Source organism: Solea solea, chromosome 13 (assembly GCF_958295425.1).
Source record: "Solea solea chromosome 13, fSolSol10.1, whole genome shotgun sequence".
NCBI lineage: Eukaryota > Metazoa > Chordata > Actinopteri > Pleuronectiformes > Soleidae > Solea > Solea solea.
The window spans coordinates 20500703-20519768 of record NC_081146.1 but is presented as its reverse complement, the minus strand read 5'-3'; the positions used below and the strand labels follow the sequence as shown (position 1 = coordinate 20519768).

Here is a 19066-nt window from a genome sequence, read left to right as displayed (position 1 = left end):
GCCATGCAGGTCTTTGTGTAATGAGCATCTCTGTGGTCCAGGCCTCATTACCAGCTTCAGTAAGGGATGAGAGACTGCACTAGATTGACAGGGGAGAGGGCAATTTTCTCACAATTGCGTGAATTTCATTCAAAAAATAATCTTGAAGTAAACATTCACACCTTGCGCCTTTGTACATTATTAGTTCAAATAATGTAAGTAAAGACAAACGATTCTGCAGCAATACTGGCACAAGTAATAGATTTACATACATTTGATAAATAAGATAAGCTTATGGGATATTTCTTACCCCTTATAATTACCTCCACCAAGGTGTTTATACTTTTTCCCACAGGAAGTTTTGTTTTCAGGTTTAAAGTAAGGTTTTTGATTACGGTTTCTAGGGATGCAGGTTATGGCCCAAGGAGAAAATGAAAACCAGGTCTTAATCCATATTGACACTGGGAAACATTACATGTCATTTAGCAGGCACTTTTTATCCAAAGCGACTTACAATGGAATTGAATACAATCAGCCAGGGGTGGAGTCGAACTTGCGGCATTGGCGGAGGTTTGTGTTCACGGGGTGCTTTCTCTAGTTGTGCGGTGTAATTGTGTGAACACAGTTTTCTTTGGAACACAATAAATAAGCTCATCTCAACACACTCTCTTCAGTTAGTACGGTCATGACATGTCATTGAGGCAAATTTCAGTCCATGTTTTTTGTCCTGTTGTCTTTTCTAGTCACAGGCTTTTCCAACTGTCTTTTATTTCAGGCGAACCTACTCGTTTAATTATAGCGCTGTCTGCCAAAATGGCAGACTCCTGAGACAAAGGTCTGTCAAAGTGTGTGAAAGCTGTCCCTGTAAGTAGTCATTAATATTACCAGTGACTCCGGGCCAATGAAGATAATGATGTATTTACTGGAGGACACATGATAAGTGATATGACCGCTTGATTCATTAGCCGTTCCTTATTTATAACTTTGGCCACTGTTGTTGAGTGGGGCCTCTACTCATTAGTGAGCATCATTGTTTGTGCATGCAAAACTACATCTTGATATATACTACTATATACTATAGTCACCAGGGAGCCTCTCATTACTCCAGTCAGTCGCAAAGATTCATTATTTACCTGCCTAATTACCTTCTGACTGATCTTATCGACATATTTGATTTAATCAAGCGCCGACATCTGCAGGTAGGCCTACTAATGTTTCTTTTTATAAGTAAGACTCATCCTCTATCAATCATACGTGGGTATTATGATGCATGCATTAATTAAATGGATGTTAAAGCGGCTCAGCAGGTTATAAGGCAAAACCCTTCATGCTGAAATGAGCAGCCAAATGACACTATACTGCCTATATTCAGAATACACAATACACCTAGTGCACCTCTGCTCCCACCTCTGGTGCCACACGTACACATGCAGATGAATATAATACCACTTGCCTACTGAACGTAGCAGAAAACTGCTTCTGCGTCGGCAACACAGAGAATCTCAAAGCCACCCTGGTGGTTCTGCGAGGCATAACTGTAGCGCAACATTTATCAAATTAAAAACTACAGCCGGTGACCATAAGGGTGTCATTAGTTTACGTTTGTGGCATGTCACGGGCTAATTGAAGACTTTGACTTGCCGCTGGTGCGAGATGAAGGTCAAGGCATCCCCTAACAACCTGCAACATGTCTGCACTAGATATAATTTCCATTTATAAAATATTTTCTGTCAATAAAGCCTGAGGGGGAAAAATGCCATGTTTGTCTATTAGTCCGCATTCAATAATCCACTACTGAAAAGTGCATTGATAACCAAAAACTGAAATGTATTTTATTGATGTGGTGCTGATGTGAAGTTTGGACAGAGTTTACAAAATCCAAACTGTATTTACAGACAGAAACTGAGCCATGAGGTCTTTGTGAGTTCTCATTTCATACTCTCCATTTCACACATGTGCCTCTTTTATGAACACACTTGAAATCCTTACACCATTTGCAGTGTGTTTTCCCATAAAGTGATTCCAGCTGTGCAAGTCATACTGTTTTGGAAGCAACGCCAACGTTATTTGTAGTGAGCGCTGTATAGAATCATCTAAACAGATGCAATGAAAACACACGCATCACTTTTTTTTTATCTTGTGCCTATACGCACATTAACATGCCACATTATTTTGATGCTATATCAGCAAAGCATATAATCTCCAAATGTCACATGGTTTATACTGTATGCTTGTGCTTGATAGTATATGATGAGTTTGTGTGGGGGGGAAATAAAAAATCCAGGAGCCAAAATACAAACATTGTGCTGCTTTTTCCTCTGTTCACTCCTCATGAAAGTCTTTGGATATCTCTTGAGGTCCAGTACATTTCTGATGTGAGTGTGCAGGTGAAGACAGCTGGCTGTGACGCTCTGCAGCTTGTGGTTTGCTTCTGAAAGGACAGCTGCTTCATGACTGCTACAAATTGAATGTGCGCCGACTCCAACCTCAAACGAGATCAAACAAACTAGTGACTGGTTATTTTTATTTGATAAAGTCGATTATTTTTCAACATGATCTAATATTTTTCTGGCCTCATGATATGAGACGTATCACTGTATCACCTCTACAGTGCAGTTCAGACGCCCACTCTGTATTTGTTCTATGAAACCAAAGAGCCTCATGTGAAAATATTTCTACAGTCCTTATAACCTGCATAACCTTTACTGAGTCAAGTGAGAGTGGGACACTGCTAATTACACATTACTGGGGATTGTTTGTGCACTTTTTTAAAACATGTTGTTGCTATTGAAGTATTTTCTTTCTCAAATATTGTACTTTACCTCATTGGAAATTGCATCTCTTTAGAAAAATCTAAATTTATGTAAAGAAATTATGAGAGATTAAGAGATAACCCCCTGGTCAAATGGAGCAATGATACCAGAATATTTTCACGTTTACAAAGCTTTTAATTGTAAGACTTTGATTTCCATTTGATTATCAAAATAGTTGACGATTAATTTAGTAATCGATTAATAGGCGATAAATCGAGTAATTGTTGCAGTCCTAGAATGGAGATTTAAAAAAAAACATGATGCATTTTGGTTAATGTGTTCCACGTGGTTTGCTCTTAACATGAATCATTTATCTGCATGCAACCAAAGCCTGCTCACCTACAGATTCTTCATATTCACATGCACAATCTGCTTGTAGAGATAAGGCCTTTGGAAACTCCCCATTTAACCTGTAGCTGCTCAAATCTTTGAATTTCAAACTTGCTCCACGAAGCTCAGTTCAGTGCATAAAGAAGCATGAAGATCTTTGCTCCATTTAGTGTTATGCTCACATCATTAGCTTCCCGATTTGTTTTTGGAAACAGCAAATCGCTCTAAACTGCACCGGCTTGAAACAGAATGGTTCTGTTTCTAAAGACCTCCCAGCTGTGAGAGTTTTTTTTTTTTTTTTTTTTGAAGCAATTATAAGAGCACTTTGACAGCTATGGAGCAATTCTGTGGGCAGCAGAATATATTAAAAACTGACCCCTTTTAAGTTTGACACTTGATAGCTTTTACATGTCAGTGTGTCAGCTGGAGAGAACTGCACTGGTGACTGCGGCAGTGACACGGCTGAATCAGAGATGAGCTGAATATGCAGGCGGGGAGAGCACTTGACTGGCTGACTCCGCTCTGTAAATACAACATGGACTGGCAGCATTTCACTCCGTCTACAGCAGGCCTCCAGCATGTCGAGCTAAACTGAAATGATAGAAAGTGCTCAAAAACATAATAAATGAGTCACAATCGTATGTCGCCCTTTGGTGTGCCAGGTATCTATGGTGTGATGCTGGTTAAAGCTGGGGTAGGACGAATAGTCTTGGCAGTATCCCATAATAATCTCCCAACTACTGTAAATCGAGTGACCTAAAAGAGAACAAACGTGTGCCTCCTCTACACTCTCACTCATGTGAAATGTGGCCCATGACAGGAGGCTGTTCTTCTAAAAAAGCTTTGTAAACATGACCTTCAGTTGAAAGGTCACCGCTCCAACATTGGCAACAGCTGCCTTCATTGCAAAGCAAGCGCGGAAAGAAAGGCGAGATGGACCCGAGATGTAATGGTGTTAATATGGGCAGAGCATTTCAAAGATTGAGTGTGATCTGGTGTTCCAGGCTCAGCGCAGAGTATTTAACAATCAATGTAAGCCAACGTGCGAGCCATCCTTTCTACCACAGTGTTTGAAGCTTTGGTCAGTAATGTCATTTTTGGCACATCCTGTCGATTGCTGCTTCTCATCAGTCCTCCCGACATCACCTCATGAATGTGAATGGTGGCCATTAATTCACTGACAAACCTCACGAGAAGAGAGGCCCCAGTGTTCCGGCTCCTGATTGGATAAAGTGTTGTGGGATACTGGAAATGTTTCTCCCATATTCTTTTTTTGTTAAATCCTGTGAGACTGTGAGATGATGTCACAGAGCAAGCACTCATTGGATCTGACAGGAAATACATCTTAGTAACAAAGATTATAACTAAATATATTCTTTAAGCAGCTTTCAGTGTATTTTCTTTGTGTCTTTGTGTCCGGTTTGCATTTTGTCTATGTGTGAGCATTGTACACAGCCACACCTCACATATAATAATAGATAATAATCAAATATTTATTTGTTAACCCTTAAACACCTAAGCCTCAAAATGTCAGTCTGGACTTTTTTTTTTTTTTTTTGCTTATTTTAACCATAAAAGGGCCAGAACAAGTCCTGTAGCTAAGTGCTTTTGTCCACTTTTCCAGAATAATTTTCAGTATCTGGCAGTTATTTACAATTTACTGCTTGTTAAAATAGTGAATTAACGATTTAAAATGAAGAAAAACTAAGTTTTATCTAAGGAAAACACTGTAGTTGTACATGAGCACCAGATTTTACGTGTTAAAAATTTGAACATTATAAAACATATTTAAAATAACATTTGTGTGAGTTCTTATGTCCAAAAACAGGCCAAAGAAATTGTAACTATTTACAGGTGTTGTTCCAACTCTCCTCTCTCTGGAAGACGCTGACTCACCGTCTTCCACGAGTGAAATAACAGTAATAACCACACGTTGGCTTTGACGTGCAACTTCTCAGCTTTTCAGAAACTGTTGGAATTTTTCCGAAAGCACAAACCGTCGCATAATTACGGTAAAGCAAACATGTTGTATACGCTCGGTGTGGAGTTTAAAAGTCACAGTTACAGCCTCGCCCTCAGCTCTGAGGTCAGCTGACCAATTACTCTTGCAAATGCCTAGATCAGGGCCCTTTTAGGCGGTCACCCCCCTATAAAAAAGTTGTGAAACAGCCTTCCTTTCCAGTATGTGAGAACTCCCTAGACCGTAGAACCCTTTTTTAAACAATTAGTGAATCTCTTCTTGGTGGTTTTCAGTCCTGGTTGAGCGCAGTTTCTAGTATTTATGCTTAACTTATTTTAAATTTACTTCGGAATAGGGATGGGGAATCTAAAAAAGAGGAAAAAACAACTCCCAGTTGCTCAGTTGCTTGGAATCTGCCTGACGATTCCGCACACATTAGTATTTGGCCACACCTGTTAATTATTGAATTCAGGTGTTTCAGTCAGGCTTTGGGCTTGCCTAGGCCCCTTATCTCCGATGAAGGACAATCTTAACACTCCAGCATGCCAAGACATGTCGCCTCCTTGTGCCTGTGTGGGATTCTCTGGCTGCTCTAGTGTTCTGTCACAGTCCAGCAACATGCAGCAGAAGTTAACCGTTTGCTCTAAATTGCCTTAACGGCTGTGATTGTGGTTGTCTGTCTGTGTGCGTCAGCTCCTGCATGTGAGACAGACTACTGACCTGTCCAATTTGTGCAACTGATAAGCCGATGGCTTCAGTGACCCTGCAAAAAAGAAAATGTAACAATCTGACTGTGTGATCAGCCATGACATTAAAAACAGTCTTCTGTTTTTAATGATGTTGCTAATTGGTGCATCAGTTAAAAAAAGAAAGAAAAAAAAAAAACACCACAGAGAAATCCTATTTATTTTTGTAAATGAGGACAGTTGGCGTAACAGAAAAGGACACAGGAATAGGGCAAGATGGAGACAGAAGATTTTTATGAATCTGTATTTGATTATGCCTTTATGTCAAACATGATTTTAGCAGCAGACAGTGGCTCACTTTCATCCATGTCCTTGAGCACAAAAAAAACTTAACTTGTTTGAGCAGATAATACAATGATTACAGATGTCACTATGGGGCAAAACTGATTAGTATGTGCGAAAAAAACCTGCACCCATGTTTTGCCGCAGTGAACAGTGTGAATAACATTCACCCAGTGTATATCACGTTTGTCAAGCATGGTCGCTTATTATGACGTGATACCAGCTCTGATCTTATCTGAATAAACAGAGTTAGACTTAAAAAAAACAGCTGCCATAAACCTGCAGAACTCTCAGAAAATCTCAGTCTGAAATGACCTCACGTCAGTGATGTGCAATTAACTGTTAATGTGTGCAATATTTTATGCCGCTGAACAATGTGCAGTCATATTCTGTGCTGGTTAGCGCGATAAGAAGTGCTGGTTAGTTACACTCCACTTGCCAATATGTTTCCACAAACAGTATCACCTACTGTTTGGCTTTAGTTCTCGGTTTTGTATTTATTCATTTGGCTTATGAGTACCTATGAGTAGTTATTTGATCTTTGCTTTTAAATTATTATCAAGGTTTGCCTTGAGATTTGAAGTGCCCCTCTGGGGTTGTCACAAAAGCAATTTCATTGTTCTACACAATGAATTTAATTGAAACTTACCTTACTCCACCTTGTAGCTGATTGGGTGAGTAAAGTGGAGGTTGTTGGATTTTGCCACACACACACATACACTGACACCCACAGGTTCATGCAGCCTTTCTTTTAAGGACTCTGCACTGACGTGTGTTTATTTGGACAGACTAACCAAAGCTCTATCCTTATATCCTTAACTATAACAAGTTAATGCCAAACCCTAATGTTAAAAATCTTAGCCCTCATTTTTAACAGTTTTTTCTTACATGAGGTTCTGCTTCATTGAAGATTACTGGCCTTGACTAGGTTTGTTTTTATGCCAGAAAAGGTCCTAAAGAGGGAAAGAATACAAGTACACACATGCACACACACACAGAGAGAGAGGGAGAGAGAGAGAGAGAGAGAGAGAAAGAGAGAGGGGAAGAGGAGGTGATCAAAGCTCCCTTTCATTTCAGTTCCACACTGTGTCCTAAGATCAGGCCTCCATCAGTGCAGGGACGTGCATCTCCACCACTAAAGTCTCTATAATGTTGCAGCTATTTCTGTCTGATGGCCTCACTTTGTTCCTCTTATTTCTGATTCTGTCTTTTTTTGCTTTGACTGATATGCTGAAATACAATGAGGAATACACAGTATCCATGTGGAACGGTGAACTGTAGCAAAATAAAAAGCGCTGCATCTCTTTGCAAGTTAATTATATGGGGGTGTGACTCGGAAGAAAGGAGACGTTGTCATGCATGGACGATGATTCCAATTGTTTCAGATTAAGACCTATCGAGATTTTGCAGAAGTGAAAGACATTATCTCACCTGTTGTCAAGATACTGTCAATCAGCGCGTCTCTCAAAACAAATTGAAAGATAAAGGCTTAGTCGGGTGTTCCACTAGTTTTAACAGAACAGGTTCATCCTGCTCACCCCTGGTGTCTCCCGGATATAATTCGGTGAATCATCTTGGTGCAAAAACGCACGACAAGGTATTTGCATTTACTTTCAAATACCAAAGAGTGAGAGTGCTTAATTTTGCACACACTCAGTGTTTCACTGCAGACTCTTGGATCTATTAAGCGTCTGAAACTATAAGGTTGCGGGTTGTTAAAAATAATCAACATTTAGTGATCAATAACTCACTGACTTATGTAAATAAATAAAAATAATCAGGAATAATAAGGAATGATCTGTGTTTGTATTTTACTTACTCAAAATAAATGTTCAAATTGCTTTTAAGAAATTGTATAAATGAGAATGTGTGATACACCACATAGGCTGTATGAAGAAGTACAGAAAGTCAGAGGTGGATAAATACAGCAAAGTTTCTCAGCCCACATAATGTTATTTTTTTTTTTTAATAATGTCACAAGCAATTTTGCTTTAGGAACACATGAACTGAAACATTTTAACTGTCTTCATTTCTGAGATTTCTTACATTTCTTACTTCTTCTTCTTTTTTAAATACTGAAGATCACAGATGGAATGTAATTTGGTCTAATATGGATCAACATGAAACTATAAACCTGTATGTATGCTATGTAATCTTTGACTCTTATTTATAACATGAAGTCCTTTAACTCTATGTCTTCGAACTGCCCACTGGGGACACATAAAGTTTTTATAAATTGAATTGAAATAACTGTGGGGCATAGAGTATAATGTACATTAGTTGTCGTGGTATTAAGTGTTGTATCTTTCATGCAACTTATCAGCTGATCTCTGATGCTCAGAGCTGACTGGGAGTGTAAATGTTCTTATACCATCTACTGTATGTTTTTTTTTAAAGTAGCAAACAAAAACCTAAGTGTCTCCTGTTAACTTTATAACTCTTGACAACTTGTAAAAACTGCAAAAAAAAAAAAACAAGCTGCTGCCCACACACTGTGGTCCTGAGAGAGAAGTGAACAGATAACAGATATTTGATGATCATCAACTGTTTCACTTCCAAACTGTGAATTGACACACATTTTACACCATGTTCTGCAGACGTTTCCCCTTTTTAAATAGCTCTTTTCTTGAATTTATTCCGACAAACATTGTTCTGGATGTAACAATTTTGCGAATGTTCTCATGCTAATGGAAATGTTTTTGAGTGGATTTAGTGCGACACATTTTTGGCACATATACTCGCACAACATTTTGTTTGATGCATCAAACCCAAAGCAGTGGGAAGCTGTGAACCCAAAGTGTGCACAGTTTGTATCGAGCCAGATCTGCTCTTTGCTTCCACTACTTTACCAAAAACGTGGTGAACAAACACACTTGGAGTTTCAAAGTCTTTTTATTTGTCTTAAATGATTGCAAATGCAAATTAAATGATATCCACTGAACACTTGTGTCTTTACTTTAATCACTTCTTAACTCTATCTTTGTATGTTGTAAGGATATAGTTGAAAACTGCAAATCTCACTGCACCTTGCTTACATTAATGACATGGTTATAACTAAATATGTGTGGAGGTATAGTGGTGGAAGAAATGTTGCTCATTTGAACATCAGTCACGTTTTAATGATCTGCATTACAGTGACAGTCTGTATCTGCTCACACATGCACTGGCTTTTAACTATCCGCCGAATAATACAACTCAGTCCGAGCTGACATCCAGTCTCCTCCGCCGGGGAAGCAGCCGACTGTACGGGTGAGTCCCCAGCTCATCCGGTGTGCCTTCCTCTCCCCACTCATCCACCCACCCACCCACATACAGTTCCTTTAAGCAGTGAGTCCTGCCGTCCGACAGGAGGCGTGTCTCCCCTACGGCCGGAGCGCAGCGCTACCAGATGCAAGTGCAGGGGAAGCGACACGGCCAAATCAACTTCTTTGTGCTGCTCTGGTGACTCTTCCCGGCTCCAGCTCTGCCTAAGGTACGCACAGTCTTTCCAACTTTGCATGTATTCGCGTTTCATGTTCTCCCGTCGAGCTCCGTCTTATTAGGAACAGATTAGATCCATCGGAACAGGCGCGAGAGAAGAGCTTTTTTCCTGTCGTTTCTCACCGGCAGAACGCGCAGGGAAAACACCGTTACGCGCCAGGTTGAAGTTTATCCGTGAGTTCACAGGCGCAGAGATGCGTTCAACATGTACAATTAGACCGCAAGGAAATGAAAAAAACGTCTTAGAAATAGGCTCTGGCTTGTGTTTTTTTGAAAAAAAACCCGCAGGAGAGACGTGACCTCCCGTGTCTTTGCCCGACCTTTATGTGGAGACGCTTGTCACCTTCTTTTTTGGGGGGGTTCCTCCTCCTCCCCCCCTTCTCCTCCTCCTCCTCGGGCTGATGCCTTTTCTGTTGTGGGTCTGAAACACATTATAGGGGGTCGTTAAATGCCATTCGTGATCCGCTTTATGAATGATCCGGGGAGAACGACTCTAGTTCCCGGGGCTGCATGCATGGGAACCAGCGGAGACCAGCCGCGCATTTAAATCCCAGAGTTGACGAGCACATTGGCTTTAAATCAACTTTATCATCACACAGCTTTGCCCGGTCGAGGGACTCTCGACTCAGTCTGTTTAAAAGCCCCCTTTCAAATGCACAAAGGGGCATTTGCTGAGCTGTGGATTTATCTGTAAAAAAGAGCTGGGAATAAGAATAATAATAAAAAAGACTATATATGCGCTATACTTGCAGCTGTGCGTTTTCTTTTTCATTCTCACTTGCCAACACTTGCAGATTCCTCAATTACCCTTCTGGCCAAACTGAAGCTTTGTGTTGGTAATATTTGTTAAAAGGCTGCTACTTCTTCTTTTGACCTCTGTGTGAATTAAATTACTGCCTGTCACTGCACACAGGGAAGCATATCTAGGGTGACATTTTTCCGTTTCTTTCATTAGTTCCATATTGGCTGAGGGAAACTGCTGTCAACCTCTGAAATCTGTGGATATTGTGAAATTAAAACAACAAAACTGGGGGGGGGGGGGCGAGAAAGGTAAACTGCATATGTCAGATGTAGACAACTTATGTGAAAATTACTTGAATAATAATAATACTACTAATAATAATAATAATAACAACAACAACACACATTTAACCTGTGCATAAAACTCGCACAATAGACAGTCGTTTAAGCTTCCTGAATATGATGGACAGATAAGCTGGGTAAGGTGGATGTTGATGTGAGAAAAGCAGCATACTGAAACAATGTTTAACCTTTGTGCGTAAGTTGTGTCATCATATGGATTTGGTCCAAACAGAGGGGCCTAGCAGTGAATTTGAGGAGTAACCGAGCAGATGAAGCTTCATGGCAGAAATAAAAAACAGGGGGAGGGGGGAGCTGTCTGTGGTGCTGAAACATTATTAACACACAAAAAAGCGGCTATATTGTCGAGGCTCTGTCTGTGGTGCTGAAACACAAGTGATTCCCCTGTTTACAGCACGGCGGCTGTTCATGGCGTGTGCCTGTAGTCGCTGTCCGTGGTGCTGAAAACTCCAAACGCTCGTTTTTTAATGGTCCAACAATGTGAAACCGTGCGAAGACGTTTGATATCACAGAGGTCTTAATGTATTTTTTTTAAAGTTATATTCATTCCTGTTAGATGACATTTGATGTCATTCATTTTTTTTTTTTTAATATGTTCCATGTCTAAATTATCTTGGCGTCCCTCCTGTCTAACAACTAATAATTTGACTGACAACTCTCTATAAATCTTCAAATGCCATGGGGATAATAACGCTTCAACACTGTCTTATGCAAATGACGAGTAAAACCCACGTGGCTGTTAAAACGTAGTGGATTTATTTATTTGTAAATATAACATATTCGAGGACATTGTTCAACCTTCAGGCGTAATTTTAAATACAATGTATTCCTCATCCTTCTGACAATCTACCGCTACGAAGTCGTTGATGTTGGGGATTTCCTATTTAACAGAGTTTCACTTTTAGGAAAAAAGTCGGAAACAAAAAGAAAAAAAAAGTAATAATTCCAGCGAGTGCGGAAATATAGCAGCAGCGAGCATGAGGCTATTCATCATGCTGAGTGCACAATGACAGGTTTGGTTCACGGAGCCCTCACGCGAATCCAAGCCTGAGTGACTACCATCAAACCCAGGCGATCCCTTCAAAAAAATAGAGACTGGCTTTTACTGTATGTCGCTGTGCACGACGGCGGTCCGCTGCCAGACACGGCCACCGAGGGCAACCGGACTGAAGGGGGGGGGAAAGAAACCAGAGTGCGGCGGCCGGGGAAGCGGGATTGGGAGGCAGTTTAGGCAGGCGCTATAGATCAGAAGGGCGAAGTGTGGTCAGCAGTAGCCGAGAGTCACGCTCGATCCAGTTCCTGCGCTCTCCTACTACTAGTGTTGGCACGACGTCAGATGCTGTGCGGCAGTGCAGCAGGAGGAGCTCGGGCTGCTGAGGCTGCCGACACCGCCGCTTTCACTTCACTCACGCTGGATCTCCACAAACCTCCGCTCTCCCCTCCCCACCTCACCCCTCTCACCCAATCTCTGCCTGTGTCTTTCAATAGATGGATTCCTTCAAGCTCTGCCCTGCCTAACATGGATGCCCCACCACCTCCTCCACCACCACCTCCTCCATCATCTTCCTCAGCTGAGTCGAAGGGCTATTTCTTCTTGGCGCAGTGAGCTGGACACGCAGTGCTTTCCTTTTTTCTTTTCTTTTTTCTTTTTGGTCAAATGGATGTGGGGAAACCGTTGGCCAGTCCGCCTGTGGTGATCATGCCGTGATCTTGCAGTCGCCCTGGTTCACTGTTGAAAGGGTGAAAGAAAATAAAGAACAAACATCTGGGGATTTACACCGATTCAGGGAATTAAAAAAAAAAGAAAAAAAAGAATCCTGTGCACCACTCAAGCACAATGAAGATTGCCTCCTTGCTGATGTTTAGTGCGAGAACCAGGTGCACCTTCAGGCTTCTACTGCTGCTATTACAATGTGTGGGATATTCTCATGGGATGCCACATGTCCTGAGATTTGGTAAGTTGCCACTTCATCTTCTCATGTAGCCCCTTAAGGTTTGACTGCATGGTGTCTTTTTATTTCCACTAAACCGTGCTGCTCTCATCACGACCTGTTGTAGAATAAGTTTTTTCCCCTCACTAGTGGGGAAAAAAAATAGTTGAAGTTGCTTTTGTGAAAGTTTATGACAGTGTTACAGGGGTTTAAATTCAGAGGCACACTCTGTAGGTGAGGGTGTGGATAATGTGGAGCTGGCACAGACCTGCACTACTACTACAATGCTGCCAAAAATAGAATCTAATATATGAATGATCTATGAGTCCATGTGGAAGCAATAGAGGGCAGTCTGTAACTTGTTGCTATTGAGAAAGTTGAAATGGGTAAACCTTTTGCAGATGCTGTGTGTGTGTGTGTGTGTGTGTGTGTGTGTGTGTTCACAGTCTGCTGGGAATGACGTGTTCTTGCGGTGTTTGTGTGTGTATTCGTGATTCCAGCTGTGCTGTGTGAGCATTGGTGTGTTCCTCCATTGATATTGTATAGTATATGTGTAAGAAAACCAGACAAAGTTAAGTGTTATTGATCTGAACATCTTCACTCAGTGTTTCAATGAAGGGATAAGATAAAGAATTTATTATACCATGCCCACATGTCCATATTTTAGGAATCTGATGAATATTTTATTCTGCTCTGAGGGAAATTTTTCATTTCCCCTTGTACATTTTCATGTGTGCACCTTTGGCAACAGAGCACATTTCCAACCACACCATATGATGCTTTCACAGAAAAACAGAAAAAAAAATCATCCCCACCCTGTATGCAAGCGTCTTTGTACACGTCTCAGTTATCATTTCATACAAGACATAAGGCTCAGTGGGTTTGAATAACTCAGCATATTAATGCTGCCACCAGCTGCTGGCATGAGGTTGAGGAACAGCCTCAACCGCAACTGAGTGACTTGACTCGCACAGTGTGGCTGCGACCACGGGCAAAGAGCAGGAGCCACTGCGCCGACATTAGACTATTTAATTATTTAATGTTAAAAATGTACCTCACCGTTCATCAAGAACACACACAGATATGGAAATTCACAGCCCGCACACACACACACACACATACAGATCAACAGTTCCAACCATTTTCATTTTTGATGTGGATCACTACATGAATATCACCAGTCACCATTAATTAAATCCACAAAATCAATGTCATTAATTGATAAATGCAGATTGAATAGGTGCAGATTGATTTTCCTGCTGACAGAGCTGTAAGACTTTGAAACAGGTTGTGGGAGAGAAACAGAGGATATAACCTACAGCGTTTCCTGCTGGGTCAAAGTCACTTTACATAATGGAGTCCTGCAGTCCATTTGTATGGGGGAGCAGAGTTTGCCAACGGAGACAACCTGCGCTTCATTACATCCTGTTATTGTGTTACATACAAGCATAAATGTGGCACATGTGTAAGAGTGGAGTTACATTTATTTTATGATTGCAGAAGGTCAGCCCACAAGGGTAACAAGCTAATAGAGTAATGTGGCATTTTTTCCTTTCAACTATTACACTTTTATTAATCAAATTGGTCTAATTAAGATTAAACATTTTTCAAGAGGCACATGACCAAGCATGGACGCAGAGCACACACGTACACGTACACGTACACAGAGGTTCAAACAGCAATAATTTTAAGGACACTTAAATGCATTGCCATCACCAGTTAATGCCTAATTCTCACCTTAACCTAACCACAATTTGAATCCTAGCCCTAAACTCAACCAGTTCTTCAGAAACAAGGTTGTGCCTCAGTAGAACCAGGTTTTGATCTCCATGAAGACTAGTCCTAAAGAGGAAAAAATATAAAAATACACACACACAAAGTCTTAACCCTCAACAGTGCCTTTTAGGGGTGACAGAACAAGAGGACCAGCCCAAAATGTCCTCACATACACACACTAACAACATCTCATCACATCCCATTAAACAGCAAACATCTCAAAGTGCAAATCAATTCAAGGTGCATGGAGAAATGTGATTATTATTATCAATTAAAACTCGGCAACCATTACATTTATGGTGCTTTTATGAGACCAGAGTCTGGAGTCTGTCCCCAAGTATACAGTTCAGAAAACATCAAGGTCTTCATGTCCAGCTTAGTCTGAGTTTGAGGGACAGTGATCAGGATAATATCCTGTGACCTCAATCCATAAGTACTATCTTTACGGGACAGGGAAAAGCCAGTTAAATAAAATGTCATTTTCCCTGAAATTGCGTTACATACTGTATATGAATATATAGCAGTGACTTGCATGGACCATAAATTATTTATATTCCATTTTAATTTCAACAAAAGCAAGCAGAGCAAGCCTGGGAAGTTTTTTTATTATTATTATTTATAATTAGATCAAGGAATGGATTATAAATAGGACCATGAGGGACATCTTACACCTCGACATCTGCCATCAAAACTGAGCTACTTTTAACTCCACCAATTGAATTTTGACCTCACAAATGGGATTTCTCCTTCTTCTGGAGAACTACTACTTCTACTTAAATGCAATAATGCCAACATTAAATCCCTGAATGTGTCCTGCAGAATAGCATCAACAAAACGGTTCAGCTCGTCCTTTTATTTGAGGAACAATAGTGCAACAGTAATGGGTAGGATTTAAGGACAAGAAAAGAAAAGAAAAGAAATGTTTTTAAAGATTTGCACTTCAACAGGCTGTTGAAAAGAAAAGTGTTGCTATACATTCTCTGCGAACCATGGCAAATGTTTTTCATGTACTATACAGGATATTTACAGCATATTTCTGAAGTTTTTTTAACTCAAAAAATATGTAGCGTAGAAGCAAGACTGACAAATAATGTCACTAGTGGAGAGATTTGGTCTTCTAACACTGTTATGAGGATGTTTGAAGCCTCCAAATGTGTGATTTGACTGGTGCCATATTTTCATCTAAATGGGAAGAAAAATTTACAAAATTGACATCATGTTTTGGTGAAGAAGACCTGGAATTGGCAATGTCACTAAATCAAGCAAGAATGAGTGTGATTTTCCCATAGACTTCAATTCAAATTTAGTTATTTTTACAACCAGCGGAGTCGCCCCCTGGTGGCTATTGTATTTTGTGACTTCCGGGTTAGCTTCAAGAAGCAAAAGGGAAGAACACATCCACTTTTAATATGGGGTCTTTGGTTTTAACAGTGCTATCAACTCATCCTGGTGTGTCCCTTGGTAAAATTTCGGGTCAGGTGACTGAATGGTAATTGTCTCTGTTGAAAGCAAAGCTTGACATGCTGACAATCACTGATGAAAGAGAACACAAAACCTGATTTCTTTTCTTGGCCTAGTTACATATCAGCTGAAAACAATGATGGAACTCCCATGAACCAGCTTTTTAGTAGCTGAACTGCAGACAAATGAGGTCAGAAAATTGGACTCATAGTGTGGTAGAGAAGCTTTATTCAGGTTGACTTAGAAAGTAGAAATAATGTATTTTACAAACAGACAACCTGAGCTGCTGGTGGAAAGCAGACGGATCACCCCCGTTTAGAAAAGCAGCATTAAGCAGAGGAAATTTTAGGTCAAAGAAGTGTTCCAACTGAGGGAAATACAGGGGTTACGTGCAGATGCTTTCATCTCAGTCACAGTGTCACGGACAACCACAAAGTCGCTCATGTCCACAATTAATAATATTTAGGCTTGAAGGAAGATTACATCTTAAAAATGCATCCGTTTAAACTGGCACTTTATGTCAGATTGAAGTATGTGCATTGGCACTGGCTCCTGTGGTCGGCATTAGTATGAAGGTCACTGTGTAATGGGCGAGACAAGCTAAATGTTGCAGGTCAAGGCTAGAAAAACTCCCATCTTTAGAAAACAACTCACTCTCAGAGAAGCCCGCCTGTCAATACGTGAACAGAAAAGTTGACATTATCCTCCAGACAGCGGCTCCCGCTTCACCCAATGACTTGTAAATAAGGAGATTTGCAGAGAAACGCGAGCTGCTTGGAAACAATAAGCGGATCAACGCGCAATCGAGAGCATTAGGTATGAAATGGGAGGTGATAATCACTGCATCCTTCGGTGAACAAACTAATTTTCTTGGTAATCTTTTTTATTTGTTTCCCAGTTTATCAGCGCAGCTGTAGTTTGTGGGAGAGACGGCTTGGAGATGTTATTGATAATAACACTCACAGCTAGCTGTAAATACAAAAAAAAAAACAACCACAAATTGGAATTAAGCTATTTTTGCACACACAACAATTAGTGACAGTGAATTTGACCTCTGCATTTAACCCGTCCTTTTTAGACACCAGTAGTGAACACATATGAGTGGAGCAATGGGGATCGGGGGTGTCTTGCTCGGGGGCACCCTATCCTTTGACCCGTCCTAGGATTTTAACCGGCGACCCTCCAGTCAGAAGCCGAATTGCTTCCTTCCTCTCGGCAATGGGCTGCCATGAAAACAGGCATACCAGGGACCTTTTGACGTGCATTAATGTGCAATGTACAACTGATTGTAGACTCTTTTATAGAAATATTTTGTCTGCAACCCATTATTTAAAGATTTAATTACACAGATCAACCACACGATGTGCAACGATGTGGCTGATCTGTGTTTTTCTGAAATGTCAAGCCATGAAATGAAAAATCTAACTATGTTTTTAAAGACATTGCAGATGGTTAAAGAAATATTTAGGTTTTTTTCTTTGAAGGATTGTTGTATGAGGAGTTCAGTATTAAATGCATGAAATTTTTTTTTATCAAAAGCATGCATCTCCTTCCCTCTCTTAGTTGGTATGCACTACTGTACAATAACACATGCACTCGAAGGGCCAACAAATCCCAACAAGAGAGTTTAAGTGACAGTATTAATTGTCACGTTTAATAGTTGGACTGCTTCACTTGTTGCCCATTATGTTAACTGCCTGTGTTGTCACACTTCCTAAATTTGTGATGCCATGTGGGAGGTAACACAGCCTCCTTGTATCTCCATGACAGCTGTTCCATGACGGCAGACCGTGTTTACAGAAAATTCACGGCGACATTAATGCAACACTACTGTAACAATAAACAACCAAGTAGCCCACAGTAGTTATTAAATACTGAAAATATTTCCTTTTTGGGTAATAAATGAGATAAATGGTAATGAGAAACAATGCGGGTCTCGCTGACTGCAGAGTGTGTGTGTGTGAGTGTGTGTGAGATGTTTGTTTCTGGATTGTGTGCTTTCCCCCGTGGCAATGTATTGAAGAGCCGCGTTTGCAGCGAGCTGAAGCTGCACCACGCTCGCTAGTGAAGTGAGAAATGAAAGCTCGAGCACAATCAATAGTCACAATAGCAAAAGTAATAATAACAATAATAATAAACAAGGAAATAGGGTCCAAATTGAGAAATGAAGCAGATTATGGCTTATGAATTGAACGCCAGTCAGAAAGGCTTTCATCAAAGGAGACCGGGTTATTTATGTGGAGGATTTTGGCACAACCAAAGCAATAAAGCTTGATAATAATAATAATAATATCAACCCAAGCAGCATTTAACACACACTTACGGTGTACAAAACTGAATCCTTTACAAACAGAGGACAATTAAAAACATTTTCTTTTACAGATGTCACCTGTAGGATAAATCTGCCATCAATGGTCTTTTTTCCTGGGAACATAATTTCTTAAATCGATATATTCTATTGAAGAGAACCTGAAACTAGTGATTGAGCACATTAAGCCACCAGGAATATACATTTACTGACGTTACAAATCAAGTGAGACCCACAGACGTGTTATTTTTGCGTCCACTGGAGTTTCCCCCTGGTGGCCACTCGCTGCTTTCAATGTACTTTAGTCAAGTGGTTTCTGAAAGCTGAGAAGTTGCAAGTCAAAGCCAACTTGTAGTAATTATGGTCATTTTACTTGCACTGTTGCAGGAAGCAGGAATTTGTCGTCAGAAAGGGAAAATGTGGGAAAAATGCCTGTACATAGTTTCCATTTTTTGTTGTTCTAGAAAAATGGGCAAAAACACATAAAATGTTATGGTTAAAATAAGCATCAAGACATTTTGAGGCTTAGGTGTTAAAGGGTTAAACTGAACTAACCCAAAGTCCAGAGTTTTGCTTAGAAACCTAAAGTCTGAATCCATTTTCTGTTTCTACTGTCTGTTAAAATCATCATCGCGTCCCAACAGGAATCGATGAATAAATTTGACCAATCATTTAATTCAGACCACATGGAAGGAAAGTTAGGGAGCTTAATTACCTCAACTCTTACAATTATTGTTACTTTAAAGGTTGAACTCTTCTTTTATCACAAATGCAGTGCAGATGGAGGCTGGAATTATTGGATGAGAAAACAAATCTTAACATCAGGATCTTAACACTCCAGCACTCGTGACGATGCATTCAGTACATTCTCAATAAAGCTGCAGCAGCAGAGTCAGATC

At 40.4% G+C, this 19066-nt stretch overlaps 1 protein-coding gene across 2 annotated transcripts in view; it reads left to right on the top strand.

Annotated features, from left to right (window-relative positions):
• The first annotated feature begins 9102 nt into the window (after positions 1 to 9102).
• The window catches only part of grik2 (glutamate receptor, ionotropic, kainate 2), a 184411-nt gene continuing 174447 nt past the window's right edge, over positions 9103 to 19066 (top strand). The window contains exons 1-2 of one of the 2 annotated variants that reach the window (XM_058648894.1): positions 9103 to 9582; positions 12180 to 12646. In XM_058648894.1, the coding sequence (XP_058504877.1) occupies positions 12529 to 12646 (118 nt within the window). In that variant the 5' untranslated portion in view covers positions 9103 to 9582; positions 12180 to 12528. The remainder of the gene's footprint in view (positions 9583 to 12179; positions 12647 to 19066) is intronic. The other variant, XM_058648895.1, reaches the window with a different exon arrangement.